Source organism: Jaculus jaculus, chromosome 6 (genome assembly GCF_020740685.1).
Source record: "Jaculus jaculus isolate mJacJac1 chromosome 6, mJacJac1.mat.Y.cur, whole genome shotgun sequence".
In the NCBI taxonomy this organism is placed as follows: domain Eukaryota; kingdom Metazoa; phylum Chordata; class Mammalia; order Rodentia; family Dipodidae; genus Jaculus; species Jaculus jaculus.
In genome coordinates, this window is record NC_059107.1 from 26,207,182 (window position 1) to 26,223,087 (window position 15,906).

Below are 15,906 nucleotides of genomic sequence, written 5' to 3' on the forward strand. Positions count from 1 at the left end.
GGAGTGAGAATGGGTGCACCAGGGTCTCCAGCAACTGCAAATGAACTCCAGATGCAAGCGCCACCTTGTGCCTCTGGCTTACGTGGGTACTGTGGAATTGAGCCTTGATTCTTAGGCTTCACAGGCAAGCGCTTAACCGCTAAGCCATCTCTCCAGCCCCAACCCCCCCAACATCAGTCTTTTCAACACTAAACCCAAGGCAGCCACTCCCAAGCAGTCTGTATTGATGAGTAAATGAGTGTCCCTTCTCACTTCTCATTTTACTGAGCAGAGCCTGGTGGTATAGACCTCTCAAGCCACAGTGAGTCAGGTATGGAGTCCAGTGAAACTACAGGTCTCTTGGAATGTTTTCATAGGCTTAAGCTACCCCATGAGGAAAACAGTAAATGAAAACATGGCACAGTCAAGGAGGTAGCTGGACTGGATCTGCAACTTTCTTTTTCTAACTCACCATATAATTTCTCCTCCCCACACCTGGCCCTTGTCATACCTATTCCAACATGCTTTACTATCTCAGTATTTTTAATTTTTTTTAAAATTTTTACTTGTTTATTTGAGAGAGAAAGAGGGAGAGAGAGAGAGAGACAGCATGAGTAAGAGAGAGAGAGAGAGAGAGGGAGAGGGAGACAATGGGCATGCCAGGGCTGCCAGCCACTGCAAATGAACTCCAGATTCATGCACCACCTTGTGCATCTGGCTTATGTGGGTGTTGGGGAATGAAAGTCCTTTGGCTTTGCAGGCAAATGCCTTAACTGCTAAGCCATCTTCTCCAGCTCTTGCTTTACTATTTCAGATCACAGTAGTATATACCTGATTCAGTTTTCCCTTGACTGCTCTTTAATTTCAACCTATTTCCCCAAACTGCTTCCCACGGGAGTTGGAGTACTTACGGCATCTGTATCTTCGGGAACTTCTGGATGTCATTTTCTGTCAGGTTCTGAAATAAAGGCACACATGGCAGGCAGGTTACCACCCACAGGAAGGGCTCTGGTCCTGCAGGTGAGGAGAGTCACGAGTGGAGAAGAGAGAGTCGTGGTGACCACAGCTCAGGGAACAGTACTGAGTCCAAGGGAATCCAGGAATCAGGATTGGATGGGGAATTTCCCAAGGTGTATATGTTTATAGATAATTCTGACTTCAACAAATAAATGTGGTGAAGGATAGATCTATGAAACCAAACAGAATCTGTTTTGTGGGTTGAATTTGTCTAGGTTGGGATTTCCTTCCTGACACTGCTTCTTCCCTCACCCACATCCACTCTTCCTTCCTTCCTCATTATCAGGACCTGCATTTTGTTTAGGCCAGGAAATGTGCTTTGACAAAGTATTTCATTCCCCAGATTTCCCTGGAGATGGAGGAGGTCATATGACTTACTTTAGGCAGTGAGATATAATCTAAAGTTTAGTTAGTACGCAACAAGATGGAGTGACATAGTCACCATGTGTTTTTTACTCTCTGATCTTCCCCTCTTCCTCCTGACTGTCTGCCAGGCACATGTGACATCTACAAGTGGAGCAGCCAGTGTGGAATGATTAAGACTGACCCTCAGGGCCATCTGGTGAGCAAAATATATGCACTAGCCAGACAAGAACAGGTGTAACACTCTTAATGCTCATGACCTCCCTCACCACAGACTTTTAGTTAGATTTTAAGTACCAAGCATGTATTCCCTCCCATGGAGCAGGCCTCTGGTCCAATTAGTGAGCAGTTGGTTTCCCTCATAACAGACATGCAACTATTGCACCAGTTGGCTCATTTGGCCTGGCTGGCCAAACTTGAGGCTTGCAGTGTCCACAGTTTGCACCACTGATGGCTTCTGTCTCCCATAATGCTGCATGCAAGTACAGCTTTTTCCAGCTTTCTGTCAGCTGGTCTACCAGGAGAAGGTTTTCAGCTCATCCCCAGCTTGACTTCTCAGTGAACTTGCAGCCCAGGCATGTGGAGTCTTCAGCAATAGAAATTATCATCTACTCCTGGTGGGAAACCAAGAGCCTGGGCAATAGCCTATAATGTTTTGGGGGCATCAGGGACCTCCCTGGCCAACAACTCACTGGAAGTTATCCCAGCTCCCTGGCACTGAAATTTTTCTAGTAACAGTCTATGGCTTCTAGGTGTGCCATTATCCAAAAAAAGTAGGTTATCATGTGGCTTATTCACAATATCCTGAATTTTGATCATCCCTCCCCCACATTCCTTTTACTCAATCTCTTCCCCTGACCCCACTTAGGCCATTCCACCCACATTAATCTGCCCATCTACTAACATATATATGGTACCATCCCCTTAAATCCACCCCTCTCCTCCCTCCCTTGTAGCCCTTTTCTAGCTTACTAGCCTCTGCTACGATTTTTACTCCAATTTACATACAAGTCTGAACATTTATACTTAGGATCCACATGTGAGAGAGAACATTCAATGTTTGGATTTCTGGGCCTGGGTGACCTCAGTATATTCTTTTCTAGATCCATCCATTTCCCTGTAAATTTCATAATTTCATTTTTCTTTACCGTTGAATAGAACTCCATTGTGTAACTGTACCACATCTTTATTATCTATCATCTGTTGAGGGACATCTAGGCTGGTCAAACTGTTCTATAAGCACTTTAATTAATGTTCATGCCCATATATTAATGCTACACTCACTTTTGGTTAGAGAAGCTTTTCTTTTCAGATGGCAGTGACCACTGGGATGACTCAAAAGGCACCATAGTGCTGAGGAAACATGATGGAGGAATGTTCAGCACTGAAACATCCCTATCACACCTTCCAAGGCTCAGGGTCTACTGCAGAAAAGGTGGCGGAAAGAATGTAGGAGCTGAAGGAAGGGAAGGACTGCAATCGACAAGACAGAAATTGGTCTTGGTGTCCATGACCTTGCAGTGCCTAGCACTATCTTCACAAGACCCTTACAATAGGAGGAAGAGATGATGACAACAAAATAAAAGAGGGACTAATGGAGAGAAGGAGGGGATATAGTGGAGTGTAGATTTGTTAGGGGAAAATAGGGGGGATTATCATGATTTATTGTCTGTAAGTATAGAAGCTGTCAATAAAAAGGGAAATATATATATATATATATATATATATATATATATATATATATATATATGTTTTTTTTTTAAAGAAGAGACACTAGTTGGAAAAAGGAATTCAGTAGAGGAAGGACTGGGAGGGATAAAAGAGAGGATGATGTTAAGGGATTATGTTCATGGTATATCATTTATATGTATGGAAGTTATCAATAAATTGCTTTTTAAGAAAAGACTGACCCTCAGGTTTTCCATAAGCTGCTCAATGGGTCCTGGCTTCTTCCCAAGCAGCTCACCCATCTGGACATTTGTAATTACTTAAGAAAGACCAACCCCTATTTGGATAAGATCCAGAGGTCAGCTTTCTGTGAGATGCAGCCACATGACTTCCTAAGTAATGCAGCTTCCGTTACTCCCCACCCTTCTAGGACTTCTGTAAGCTTAGCACCCACATTTCCCACCAGAAAAATTCTGGTCCTCTTAGTGGAGAACAAACATGACAGCAAAGTAGATTCAGGAGACTTACTGGCTCTTTGTAGAAGAAAGAAGAAAGGGGAGAGGGAAAATAAAAGGGAGGAAGTGAAAATAGCTAGAAATATATACGGTTGCCTTCAATAGCAGAATAGCCCTGGAGGTTACAGAGCTGGAAGATGAAGCAGGCAAGGAATTAGAACTTACAAAGGACTCCAGACTTGCAAGCAAAGTTTTTGTGGTGGAAAGTAGTTTTTAATAGAAACTACATTTAAATACTCTAGTTGCTGGGGCAGATGTTGGATTCTGCTCCCCCTCTTCTGGCTCCCCCAGTCCTGTGTCCACTTCCTCCATTGGTACAGTGAGTAGAATGTGTTAATTCTCTGAAGAGCCAACAGTTATGGAGAGCACAGCCGAGAAGCTGGAGCTGTTCAGATACCATCTCTCAACCAGGAAAAAAAAAAAAAAAAATTGTGCGATCAGGAAAATTCTGACCCACTAATCACATGGGGAGCGCTGGGGGAGAGACAGCTGAGAAGGGCTGTCACCCCCACCATGTCCCTCTGAAATGTGCTCAGTCATCGGAGGAGGAAGCTCAGGACTGCTCCGCGAGGGAACGCGCTTGTCCCAGGTTACCCAGGGCAATGGGGCAACCAGGCTCCTCCTCAAAGGTGTTTTCCTGTTCTGCTCAATTTTTGTTATCTCTCTTCTCAGTGCTAATGCACAAACATGAAATATTCAGGTTCTGTGGTAACTGCAAGAATATCAGCAAATAAACTCCAGGAATTCTACTTATTCAAAGCTCAGTATTAATAAATAACATAGTTAAAAGTTCATGCAATATTAGATTAAATTAAGTGGCACATTTTAATTTATTAATAGGTCTGTGACTTAGGTCAAATATCTTCATACTTCTGCCCTATTCCCTTGTCTATAAATAAGGTGAATTCAGGGTTTCCTGGTGGCATCTTTTTTTTCCTATAAAATCAGTTTTCACAAGGCATAATTCTCACTCATTGTTTAGCCCAAGCACATTGCACAATCCAGTGTGGGAAATGCACTCAAGTGAATCACTTTCCATATGAATGAATGAATTGATGGGTGAATGAATGAATGATTTATTTAGGTATAATGCTAAATAAACAAATATAACATGGCACCTAAAAGCAAAACTCAGACCAACAGGACCCTAAGTTTTATCTTAGCATGGAATTTCAGAAAGGCCCAGAAAGAGGCAGATAGATAGATGGTTATGGGTGATAATGAACTCACCATTATTAAGGAAACTCAAGCAGATATTGGTGGCAGGAACACAGTGTAATAACTGGATTGATGGGCAAGGGAAATACCTTAGTCAAGTAAAGCTCTTGCCTTGCAAACATGCAAACCCAAGCTTGATCCCTAGAACCCCTGTTAAAAGCAAGCTGGGGGCTGGAGAGATGGCTTAGCAGTTAAGTGCTTGCCTGTGAAGCCTAAGAACCCAGGTTCGAGGCTCGGTTCCCCAGGTCCCACGTTAGCCAGGTGCACAAGGGGGCGCAAGCATCTGGAGTTCGTTTGCAGAGGCTGGAAGCCCTGGCGCGCCCATTCTCTCTCTCTCCCTCTATCTGTCTTTCTCTCTGTGTCTGTTGCTCTCAAATAAATAAATTAAAATAAATAAATAAATAAATAAATAAAGCAAGCTGGGTGTGGTGCATCACACTTACAATCCAGCATAGGGGAGTCAGACAGGACAACTCCGAGAGCTTGCTGGTCAGCCAGTCTAACCCAGTGGTGTCTAGCCAATGAGAGACCTTACGTAGAAAAGAGGTGGGTGGTATTCCTGAGTTATAACACCTGGGCTTATCTTCTGGAATTCACATGTACACATATCTGTACACACATGAACATACACATACTCACATGCTTGCCTAAAATTAAAAAAATAATAAATTGGTGTACTGGGTGACAAGCTAAAGCAGATGCTTTCTTGTTTCCTTTCAACTAGCTTGAAGACTCACAGTAAAGGCCTCTTGGTGATTATGACATGTAGATATACACCTTAGCTTTCTCCCCTCACTCTGAACGCATCTCCCATGAGACCTTCGAAGTCTTTTTTTATTTCTTTGTTAGAGACTGAAGCAAAGAACCCAGAAGGAATGACCATGCTCCCAGGTCTCGCTTAACCCACAGGCAAAGACATCATTTCTGGGAGATACTCCAACAGTTCCTGTTGTAGCCATCAGAATTGTCCGTTTTCCCTTTAATGTATGCTCTTTAACATGCACCTGTACTGTGGTCCTACACTTAAAGCATATGGAGCTACAAAAACGGTGGAGAGAGTACCATCACACATGCATTTGGCAAAAAGTCGACCATATGAGTTCAATAATGAAAATGAGAGAGTGGAAGTAAGGAGAGTGATTGCCAGCATTCTTCCACTCTGCAGGTATGCACCCAAATGGATGATCAGGAGTGAGAATCCTGTCCTTATACGAATTGAACATGTCTTCTTTGGGCTTCTCAAAGTATGAATGACATGTGGGTAGATTTTCAAGGTGTGTTTGTGTGTATGTATGTGTATGTGTGTGTGTGTGTGAGAGAGAGAGAGAGAGAGAGAGAGAAAGAGCAAGTAATAAAGAGAGAGATGGGCTGGAGAGATGGCTTAGTGGTTAAGCACTTGCCTGTGAAGCCGAAGGACCCCGGTTCGAGGCTCCATTCCCCAGGACCCATGTTAACCAGATGCACAAGGGGGCGCACATGTCTGGAGTTTATTTGCAGTGGCTGGAGGCCCTGGCGCGCCCATTCTCTCTCTCTCCCTCCCTCCCCCTCTCTTTCTCTCTCTGTCTGTCGCTCTCAAATAAATAAACAGGGAGAGAGAGAGAGAGAGAGAGAGACCTTAAGCTCTACTTGGATTCCTCCCTATATGACTTTATAGAGTATCTTGGTGTCTATAAAATAACTGACAGGACTCTGGAATTGGAGGATACTGAGAGGTAGTGAAAGAGAGGGTCCTACCAAACCTCTGGCAAAAGCCAAGGGCTGCGTAGAAAGCCTGAAGACAGCTTGTTCCTATAGGCAGCCCCAGGGACTGTGGCCCTGCAGTCATTGGGAAAAGTACGGCATATTTCTGGTTTCAGTGTGTGGGACTGGCCAGAGCTTACCAAGAACCGAGCCCCGTCAATGTGGTATTTCTTCACTGCCTTCTCACAGTCCTTGTAGTTCAGCTGCACAGAGAAAGGGAAGATGGTGTCAGAGTCCTGCAGGCTTCTCTGTTGGTTCCCCTCTCTAGCATGCCCCAAAGCTTAATAATTTGTGGTACTTGTGGATAGCCAAGTTTCCCCCATCCCTCCTTCCTTCCCTCCCTCCATCCCTCTCTCCCTCCCTTCCTTCCTCCCCTGTCTTACAGAAATGCTTCCTCCCCATCTCAGCCTTGCTTTTACTACCCCCTTGGGACTGCATGAGATGGAAAGATCATGTGCTGTAAGGCATTGGGGGCAAGCCCTCAGAAAAGTCACTGCCTTAAGACCCAAGAAGTGCTGGCCACATGCTCCCTAGGAAAGCAGAGAGTAGCTAACAGAAGAAGTTAAACACCACCCTGTCTCACCCCTGAGGACAATCTTGGTGAATGCTGTGATGTGTTTAGGCTATTCCTAGCATAATGGAGACTATAATTTGTGATTGGCCTTGTTACTCCAATTGTTTTCTCTTAAATTACCTAAAATGACCATGCAAGCACTGCTTAGTATCATTTTAAAGGTTATGTTGAGGGCCATTCATGTTGAATAACTCTCATACCACTAAGTGTTTAGGTGTCATACCAAGCCACTATTTCAGAATTAGAATAATAACTGCCCAGGCACTTTATAGGTGGCAAGCTTTCTGATCTTAAAGACCTGTGTTAAGACATTCAGCCTTCCAGTTTAGTGGGTGAGAAACGAGAGCCCAAGAGAGTTAAATAACATGCATGGGCTGAAGGTGACAACTGAGCTTCAGAACATGGCATTAATGTCTCTGTCAAGTCAAGACAGCATTACTTACACTAAGCACAGTAAGTATAGCTTAATATAACATCTACATCAATGCATAGAGCACAGTGGGTATTCTTTGGTTAATTTTTTTTCTATGTAAGGTAAATTGTTGAAGTCAAATCCTCAGAATAGAGTGATAGAATCATTAGTAATGAACATTTTCAGTGTCTGGGTTATTTTCCAAAACCAATCAATGATAATAAGACTTTGATTTCACCTTGTCTTCAACAGCTTATGCATCCACGTTTGAAATATTTCTAAGTTTGAGGCTTGGAGTATTTAAGATTAAATATTTGTTTTGCAGTTAAATATTTATTTAACTACCTTAGATTCCTCTCAGAAACATGAACCTGACAGTATGGAGCAGCCTTCTTTGATGGCAAATTTATAATTAAGTTATTATCTTAGATAAAAACAACCATCATAAGTAAATATAGCAGGGTGTGATAGCAGATCTTTGTAATCCTGGCACTCAAAAGGCTGAAGCATGAGAATTTCTGTGAGTTTAAGGACAGCCTGGGCTACCAATTGAAAACCTTTCTCCAAAAAATGTAAATATAATTATTGTCACTTCTCGATTTTAAAGGGTAGAATAAATGTCACACTCAGGAAGCTGATTTAGAGGTCAGAGCTGAAGGCAGGTACCCAGGAATCTCCTTGATCTGCATGCATTGTGTGGAGGAGTCTTTCACAATGATAAATTGTTTTCAAACCATCATTTTCACAGACACTGTCATCAGAATGAAGTCACTGAATTTGTAGATTTCTGGCCTTGACTGTAAATTGTAGAGTTCTAGCCTTTAGATTAGTACTTACATGGTTGGTTCTAATCCAGTAACATGGGGCTCTGATGGCATTTTTAACAAGCACCTTGGGTAATAGTCATGGGAAGAGACTGGAAGTCATAGACCACATCTTCAAGTGTCACCAAGAGAACTACACAGCCTGATGGCACAGCAGAATCTATGGGGTAAGAGAATCTAGGACTGGCAGGTAACTTGTCTAGAGTGTCACCCAACTTTGTACACGAAGCAAATATGCCCAGAGAAGGGAAGGAACTGGCCTAAGGCCATACTTTAACCCCAGTGGCGATCACGAAACATGCCTGTGAGCCAGTAATTCTACTGCATGATTCAAGAAGGCTACATGGTCCAACTCAGCTAGGGACCACTTAGTAGAGCAGGAAAAAGGTTAGAGGGAACATTAGATTAAGTCTCCTCAGTACTGACCATTTTACACAACTACCCCCATTTTGATAGTTACCATTAGTACTTCTAGTTTACTGATTAGGAAGAGACAGAGAGACAAAATCCCTATGCTGGTAGTTGGCAGGGGCACAATTCAAACTAAGGTGTACCTGACTCCAAAGCTAGGTAGTACCTGGGTATCCTGACCCCATTGTTTCTATAAGATTGTGTCTTTTGACCAATCTTTAACATGGCTCATTTAACCTTTAGAATACCCTCAAGTGACTGGTCCACTCACTTGGTGATTTTCTGGGGGACTGAGGTGCTCAGGACCTGAAGGCACTCTACCTGCATTTTTGGGAGGCAGGGACTCCCAGAATCATGGATTCCCCTAAGCCTGCTTATTCCTACCTTTAGTCCTTTTAGGCCAGTACTGAAGACCTGTCTCTGGGTGTGGCTTTGTACTCCTTTCCTCTAATTCAGGCACAGTGGTGCCTTCCTGGCTGTTGGTCTTTGTCCCTGTTGACTCATAGGCTACTTTCTGTGTTGTGTAATTCTTATCATGACACTTGAACATGGGGCCTTGTCTGTGTCTTTCAGTCCCTTCCCAAACATTCCTGTCATAATTCTCAACTCCCTTCTCTTCCCTCTATTGAGTTAACATGCTACTTCATTCCACCTTGGCAAAGTTATGTTTTTGCACTAACTTGTTTTGGTTGGAAGGACATTTGCTCAACACTTTTCTTAAAAAGGAAAAGTACCCACAATGCTAGAAAGTCAGCTGATGACCTTGAGCAGGGAAAGTAACAGAAATGAGATATTCAAAATGTGGAAAATAACAGGTTAGGTGGGCTGTATGCCTTCCATACCACACCTGATTCAACATGATAACAGTTTCTTCTTGTGGGTACGAAAGGGACCATTGTGTAGGTGACAGGTTCGACACTGTGTTCCAGGGAGCCCATTTTACTCCTTCGGGTATAAACTTTCTCAGGAAGCATGGGAAATGAATAAGATGACTTCTCAGTTCTTACATTACAATCTCTTATGACAGAAAAATCCATGGAACTTGATGTCTTCCCCAAAGCAGGAGGGCGTTGGAGGCGCATATGTCTGTCATAAGGTATCTTACCCCTTGGGCGTGGGAGGAGGGTGCCTAATGACTCAAGTGGTTTGAGATCTGCCCAAGCAGATGTGTGAGATTCCCCCATGAGCAGATGACCAAGTAAAACGATTCTTGACCATCTCCTTTCAGCCCAGAGGACAGGATAGTAATGTAAGCCATATTAAACCCTAAGCATTGCTTCTGACTCTGCAATGTCCAGGCTCTTCCCCTGCAGGGGCCTCTATTCCTTAACTGTATCCTCAAAACTGCCTCCTAGGACTCTCAAAAAGCTCCAGTGGGACTCTGGCTCATAAATAAAGTCCAGCCCTCTTGCAGGGTCATGAGCAATGGATGCTTTCACATAATGTTTGTCTAGTCCACTACCCATCCTCCCTACCTATATGCTTTTTCTCCTACTACAATATTCTGTGCCTCCCTTTCTAGTAAGTAGCCTTGCTCACATCCACGTTTATAGAAATTCTCTCATCTCAGAGCATGGTCTTTGAAACCAGACAGGTGTGACTCCACTAGAGTCTTGATCACACAAACTCTCTGGTGCTTTGTTCCACTTAGCCTCTGTGAGCTAATTTTGCAGCTGAGGAAAAAATATACATACTGACAATATGACAGTGTGACATTGTCAATATGCGCCGTTAATACGGTGACATTGAATGCACATGACTCTGGAGAGGGTCTGACAGGACGGAGCCTTTAGAGTGCCGAGAGGAGCTTGCACAAAGTGGGGTCTTATTCATGTGAGGGCTCCTTATCACATCCTTCTCTGTAGGACTCAGGAAAGCTCGGTGCTCTATCTGTCTCCCAGGAAGGTAGCTGTGACTGGTAGCCCTTGCACTTCCCATGTAATACCCAGATTTCATCTTCAAGTCTCTGTCCAGCCCAGTAAGGGCACACCTGCCCCACCACTACCAGAAGACAAGTCTCACCTTTTTGAAATAATCGGCAAGGCTGTCGGGGTTCCAGTTCAGGACCTCTGAGCGAAATGGCACATTCTTCAGGGCCATGGCTACTGCTCCAGGAGAGGCTCACAGGCTGGGCAGAGGCACTGTACCCATGGGCAGAGGAAAATCCTAGATCCAGAGTGTGGCGCAGCCTTCCTTGGCTCTGTAGGTTCCCAACTACCGTCAGGGACACCCTGTTGACTGCTGTAGCCAGATCCCAGAAAGCAATGGCTTCCTGTGTGAGCAAATATGGTCTCTTCTCAGAAAACGACTCAGCTAGTTTCCTTTACCACTTCCTCTGCTGGCTTCTAAATAAGTAAACAGGGAAGGCCAGCTCTGGTGGCTTGCAATGTAATGAGAGTGAGCTGGGGTTGGTCATTTCGTACTGGCCCAGTCACCCCAGCCTAGTGGGAGGGACAGTGAAGGAGATTCAAGCTCAATTCAAGTGAGTTGTCGTTAAAATTCTGTACACCCAAATTCTTGGCTATCTCACTCTTGGCGGATTCTTTGCAGATAAAAATCCATTTTACCAAAAGTTAGGGGCTGGAGAGATGGCTTAGTAGTTAAGAGCTTGCCTGTGAAGCCTAAGGACACTGGTTCAATGACCCACGTTAGCTAGATGCATCTGGAGTTTGTTTGCAGTGGCTGGAGGCCCTGGAGTGCCCATTCTCTGTCTCCCTCTATCTGCCTCTTTCTTTCTGTCTGTGGTTCTCAAATAAATAAATAAATAATAAGTAAACCAAAAAAAATTACAAAACGTTAGGATGCCTTCAGCCAGCTGCCTCTCTGTCATCATGATGTGTGAGTTCTTAGTGGGTAACGCAATCAGGACCCCAAAGAGAAATTCCACAGTGCAGGGAACCAGACTTGGTTCCTGAGGTGAACATTTCTTCTCTTTACAGCCTTTGGCAAGGACTGGAAATGTAAGCATCTGCTCTGGAGAGGCGGTTCAGAGAGCTTTTCCTATGCAAGCATGAAGACCCAAGGAGACCTGAGAAACTGCTGTGCCCTTGTTATGTCCCCAGAACTCACATTAACAGCTGGACATAGCCATGCACGCCTATCCTCAGTTACAGTAACCCCAGTAATCCCATGCTGTAAGAAAGCACAGACATAAGAACCACTGGAATTCACAAAAGGGAAAAGCCCGGCAAGCTTTGGGATCAGAAAGAATGGACAGAAGATTGATGGAGCGGCATCCAATGTTCTTCTCTGGCCACTGCAAGCAAGTGCACCCCACTGCTGGTGAGTACAGGGGCACCACATGGGCACATACCACGTATACAGTACATACACCAAACACACACACATACACACCACCATGGCCACATCACACACACACACACACAAAAGTTAATAATAGGGCTGGAGAGATAGCTTAGTGGTTAAGCGCTTGCCTGTGAAGCCTAAGGACCCCGGTTCGAGGCTCAATTCCCCAGGACCCACGTTAGCCAGATGCACAAGGGGCGCATGTGTCTGGAGTTCGTTTGCAGTGGCTGGAGGCCCTAGTGCACCCATTCTCTCTCTCTCTCTTTCTCTCTGCCTCTTTCTCTCTCTGCCTGTTGCTCTGAAATAAATAAAAATATTAAAAAAAAGATAATAATAAACCAGGCATTCCAGTTTCCAGATCTATAAAACAGGAAAACAGAATTAATCCCATAAAACTTTGATGCATTTCCCTGACACACTTGCAGGGATTTTTTTTAAGAAAAGATTGTTAATGTCATCACTCTCTATTCTATTCACTATGTTTCTGCCTGAGATTCTATTTGCAATTTTCTCCTCCAAATACTCTCTTTACTACTGAGTCTACTATATGTTTGATCCAGAGCATATTCCCAGGGAGCAGGAGCTAGAAATTGGTGTCTCCATCAGTCTCAGAATGGGTCTACTTCTCCACGACAGAGCACTTCTGGCAATAGGTGAGTCCTGTGGCTAAAAGCAAATTTATTTGTGTAACATGTCAGGTTAGTCAATGGTCCACATATGCATGTGCCCCACACAGAGTCATCAATTCCTATGGCAGAGAAAAGACTCTTCTGAATGATGCTTCACTGGGGCTTGAGGTGAGTGCCTTCCCAAAGGTTCCCCAATGGTGGCATTGGCTATGCATGATTTCCATCATGCATTTTATACAATGCAGGAATACCACTGCTGCTAGAATCTCTGTCACTACCTTGCTTATAAGCTTACCTGATGTGGTGGTTTGATTCAGGTGTCCCCCATAAACTTAGGTGTTCTGAATGCTAGGTCCCCAGCTCATGGATATTTGGGAATTAATGGCTCCTGGAGGGAGTGTATTGTTGGGGGCGGGCTTATGGGCTTTGTAGCCAGTTTCCCCATGCCAGTGTTTGGCACACCCTCCTGTTGCTATGGTCCACCTTATGTTGGCCAGGGGTGATGTCCACCCTCTGCTCATGCCATCGTTTTCCCCTACCACCGTGGAGCTTCCCCTTGAGCCTGTAAGCCAAAATAAACCTCTTTTTCCCAGAAGCTGCTCTTGGTTGGGTGATTTCTACCAAGAATGCGAACTGAACTGCAACAGTAAAGTGTTACCAGGAGTGGGGTTGCTGCTAGACACCTGACTGTGTGGCTTCAGCCTTTTGGAGCTGATTTTCAAGAGGAATGTGGAAGGATTTGAAACCTTGGCCTAAGAGATGCCTTACAGTGCTGTAAGTACAGCTTGATGGACTATTCTGGTCTGAGCTGAAAGACCTGAAGGCAGTAAGAACTATGGACTGTGAGGTTTGGCTTATGAGGGTGAGAAAGAACTTTGCCTGGACTGGAATAGCAGTTTGTGTGAGAAGCTTGCTCTTATGCCCATGTCCTGAGAAGTTGTGCAGGGTTGCTTTGTGTAGAAATGAACTGGTGTAAGCAGAGGGATATGGCACAGAAAGAAAAATCTTTGGGTGAACTGTTGCCCATTCAGCTGCAACTGCGAGATTACAACCTTTGAGACTGGGCTAGCTGACCTGCACTGGGGCAACAAGAAGAATGTAGACTCTTTTGAAGGGGCCTGAGTGCTCAAGGAGGGTCCTGTTTTTCAAAGTCTGCTTTATTCCCCCCTGGATTAACAAATTGGTACCCTACCTGGTATTGTGGAGTATAAGAAATGCTGAAAAGAGGGTCATTGAGTTTGCAACACAGTCTTGTGTTTTGGAAATGACCATGGGCAGTGTGAAGTGGGTTTTCTGGTTGCCTGCATAGAGACCCCATGGGGCCATAAGAATGAACCGTGGCTTGCAATGGAGACCCAGTGGAGATGCCAGGACCATGAGATGGCTGCCAAGGAGCTGCCGTCCCCGATAAAGCTTCCCAGGACTGTGAGTAGCCTAGCTGGAGGGGTGAAATTGGAATGCCAGAGACTTGTTGCTGGTTAGAATTATCGGACTTGAAGATTTGTCACTGGCTAGAGTTGCTAGACTTGAAGCTACAGAGTCTGATGTTTTCCCTGGTTGTTGAAATCTTTTATTGTTTGAATGTTTCTTTGCTATGCCCAATGCCATGTTTTGCAGTGTGAATATTTATTCTGTGCCATTATGGTTTTTTTTTTCAAATTATTTATTTATTTATTTGAGAGAGACAGACACAGAGAGAAAGACAGATAGAGGAAGAGAGAGAATGGGTATACCAGGGCTTCCAGCCTCTGCAAACGAACTCCAGAGGCGTGCGCCCCCTTGTGCATCTGGCTAACATGGGACCTGGGGAACCGAGCCTCGAACCAGGGTCCTTAGGCTTCACAGGCAAGCGCTTAACTGCTAAGCCATCTCTCCAGCCCATTATGGGTTTTTTGAGGTTATTTTTATATTATGTATTATGGCTCAGTTAAAAGATCTTGGACTGTGGGGATGTTTGAACATTATTGGGATTGATAAAAATTATGAAGACTTTTAAAGTCAGAGTGAATTCATTGTATTTTACATCATGTATGGATATCAGTTTATGGGGGCCAGGGGCGGAATGTGGTGGTTAGGTGTTCTGAATGCTAGATCCCCAGCTGATGGATATTTGGGAATTAATACCTCCTGGAGGGAATGTATTTTGAGGGGTGGGCTTATGGGCTTTATAGCCAGTTTCCCCATGCCAGTGTTTGGCACACCCTCCTGTTGCTATGGTCCACCTTATGTTGGCCAGGGGGTGATGTCCACCCTCTCTGCTCATGCCATTGTTTTCCCTTGCCATTGTGGAGCTTCCCCTTGAGCCTGTAAGCCAAAATAAACCTCTTTTTTCCCAGAAACTGCTCTTGGTTGGGTGATTTCTACCAGCAATGCGAACCAGACTGCAACACCTGAGATATGCATTCAGGGTCAGGCTGAGTGCCTGGAAAGCAGTTCGTGATGGTGGAGTGCTGGTAGCAACAATCCAGGTAGCTTAGATCAAGGACTTCTTGAAGGATGCTGTCCTTAAGAATGCTCCTCACTGGCCATGCTGCACATGGCACAGCTCGACTGCTCCACACCTCTTCCACTGTCTAACGGCATCACTCCAGCTTTCGCATTGACGGCAAAACAGCCATTTGACAACAGAGGGAGAAGGAAACGACTTCCTTGTCAGGAACAAGATGTCATGAAATGAAATGGGATTTAAATGGGACTTTGGAAGATGAAGTTGATAGGAGGAAATTCTGGGCTTCAATCTCTCAAGCTTCTTATTTTAAAATTTATTTATTTATCTGTGTACGTGAAAGAGAGAGAGAGAACAAATAACCTCCAGAAACCTGTGTCACTTTATGTATCTGGTTTTAAATGGGTGCTGGGGAATCCATCCAGGGCCAGTAGGCTTTGTGAGCAAGCAAATGCCTCTAATTTCTGAGCCATCTCCCCAGCTCTCTCTCTCTCTTGAGCATCTATGGAAAGGAACATGCCACATCATCCTTTGAAGTAGAAACAATAACTTCAGAGCTTTTTTGTTTGTTTGTGTTTTTTTTTTTTTTTTTGCTTTTTCAGTGTTGCTCACCCAATTCAGTATAAAAAAGAAGAAATTAAAATAAAAATATTGTCCATGATGGAACAAACAGAAAGTAGCTCCCACCTGGCTAGCCCTCAAACTACTAGAGAGCCCATGGGAGCTTCTGGAAGGCAATGGTCACCAAGAGCACAAATAAGCAGAGATCATGCAAACTGTGAAGTCAACCAGCCAAACAAGAAG

At 44.3% G+C, this 15,906-nt stretch overlaps 1 protein-coding gene across 1 annotated transcript in view; it reads right to left on the reverse strand.

Annotated features, from left to right (window-relative positions):
• The window catches only part of Lcp2 (lymphocyte cytosolic protein 2), a 46,072-nt gene extending 35,084 nt beyond the window's left edge, over positions 1-10,988 (reverse strand). The window contains exons 1-3 of the mRNA XM_004664961.2: positions 10,744-10,988; positions 6,641-6,703; positions 891-937 (exon numbers count right to left, since the gene is read on the reverse strand). Coding sequence (XP_004665018.2) covers positions 891-937; positions 6,641-6,703; positions 10,744-10,821 — 188 coding nt within the window. The 5' untranslated portion in view covers positions 10,822-10,988. The remainder of the gene's footprint in view (positions 1-890; positions 938-6,640; positions 6,704-10,743) is intronic.
• Between the last annotated feature and the right edge of the window lie 4,918 nt (positions 10,989-15,906).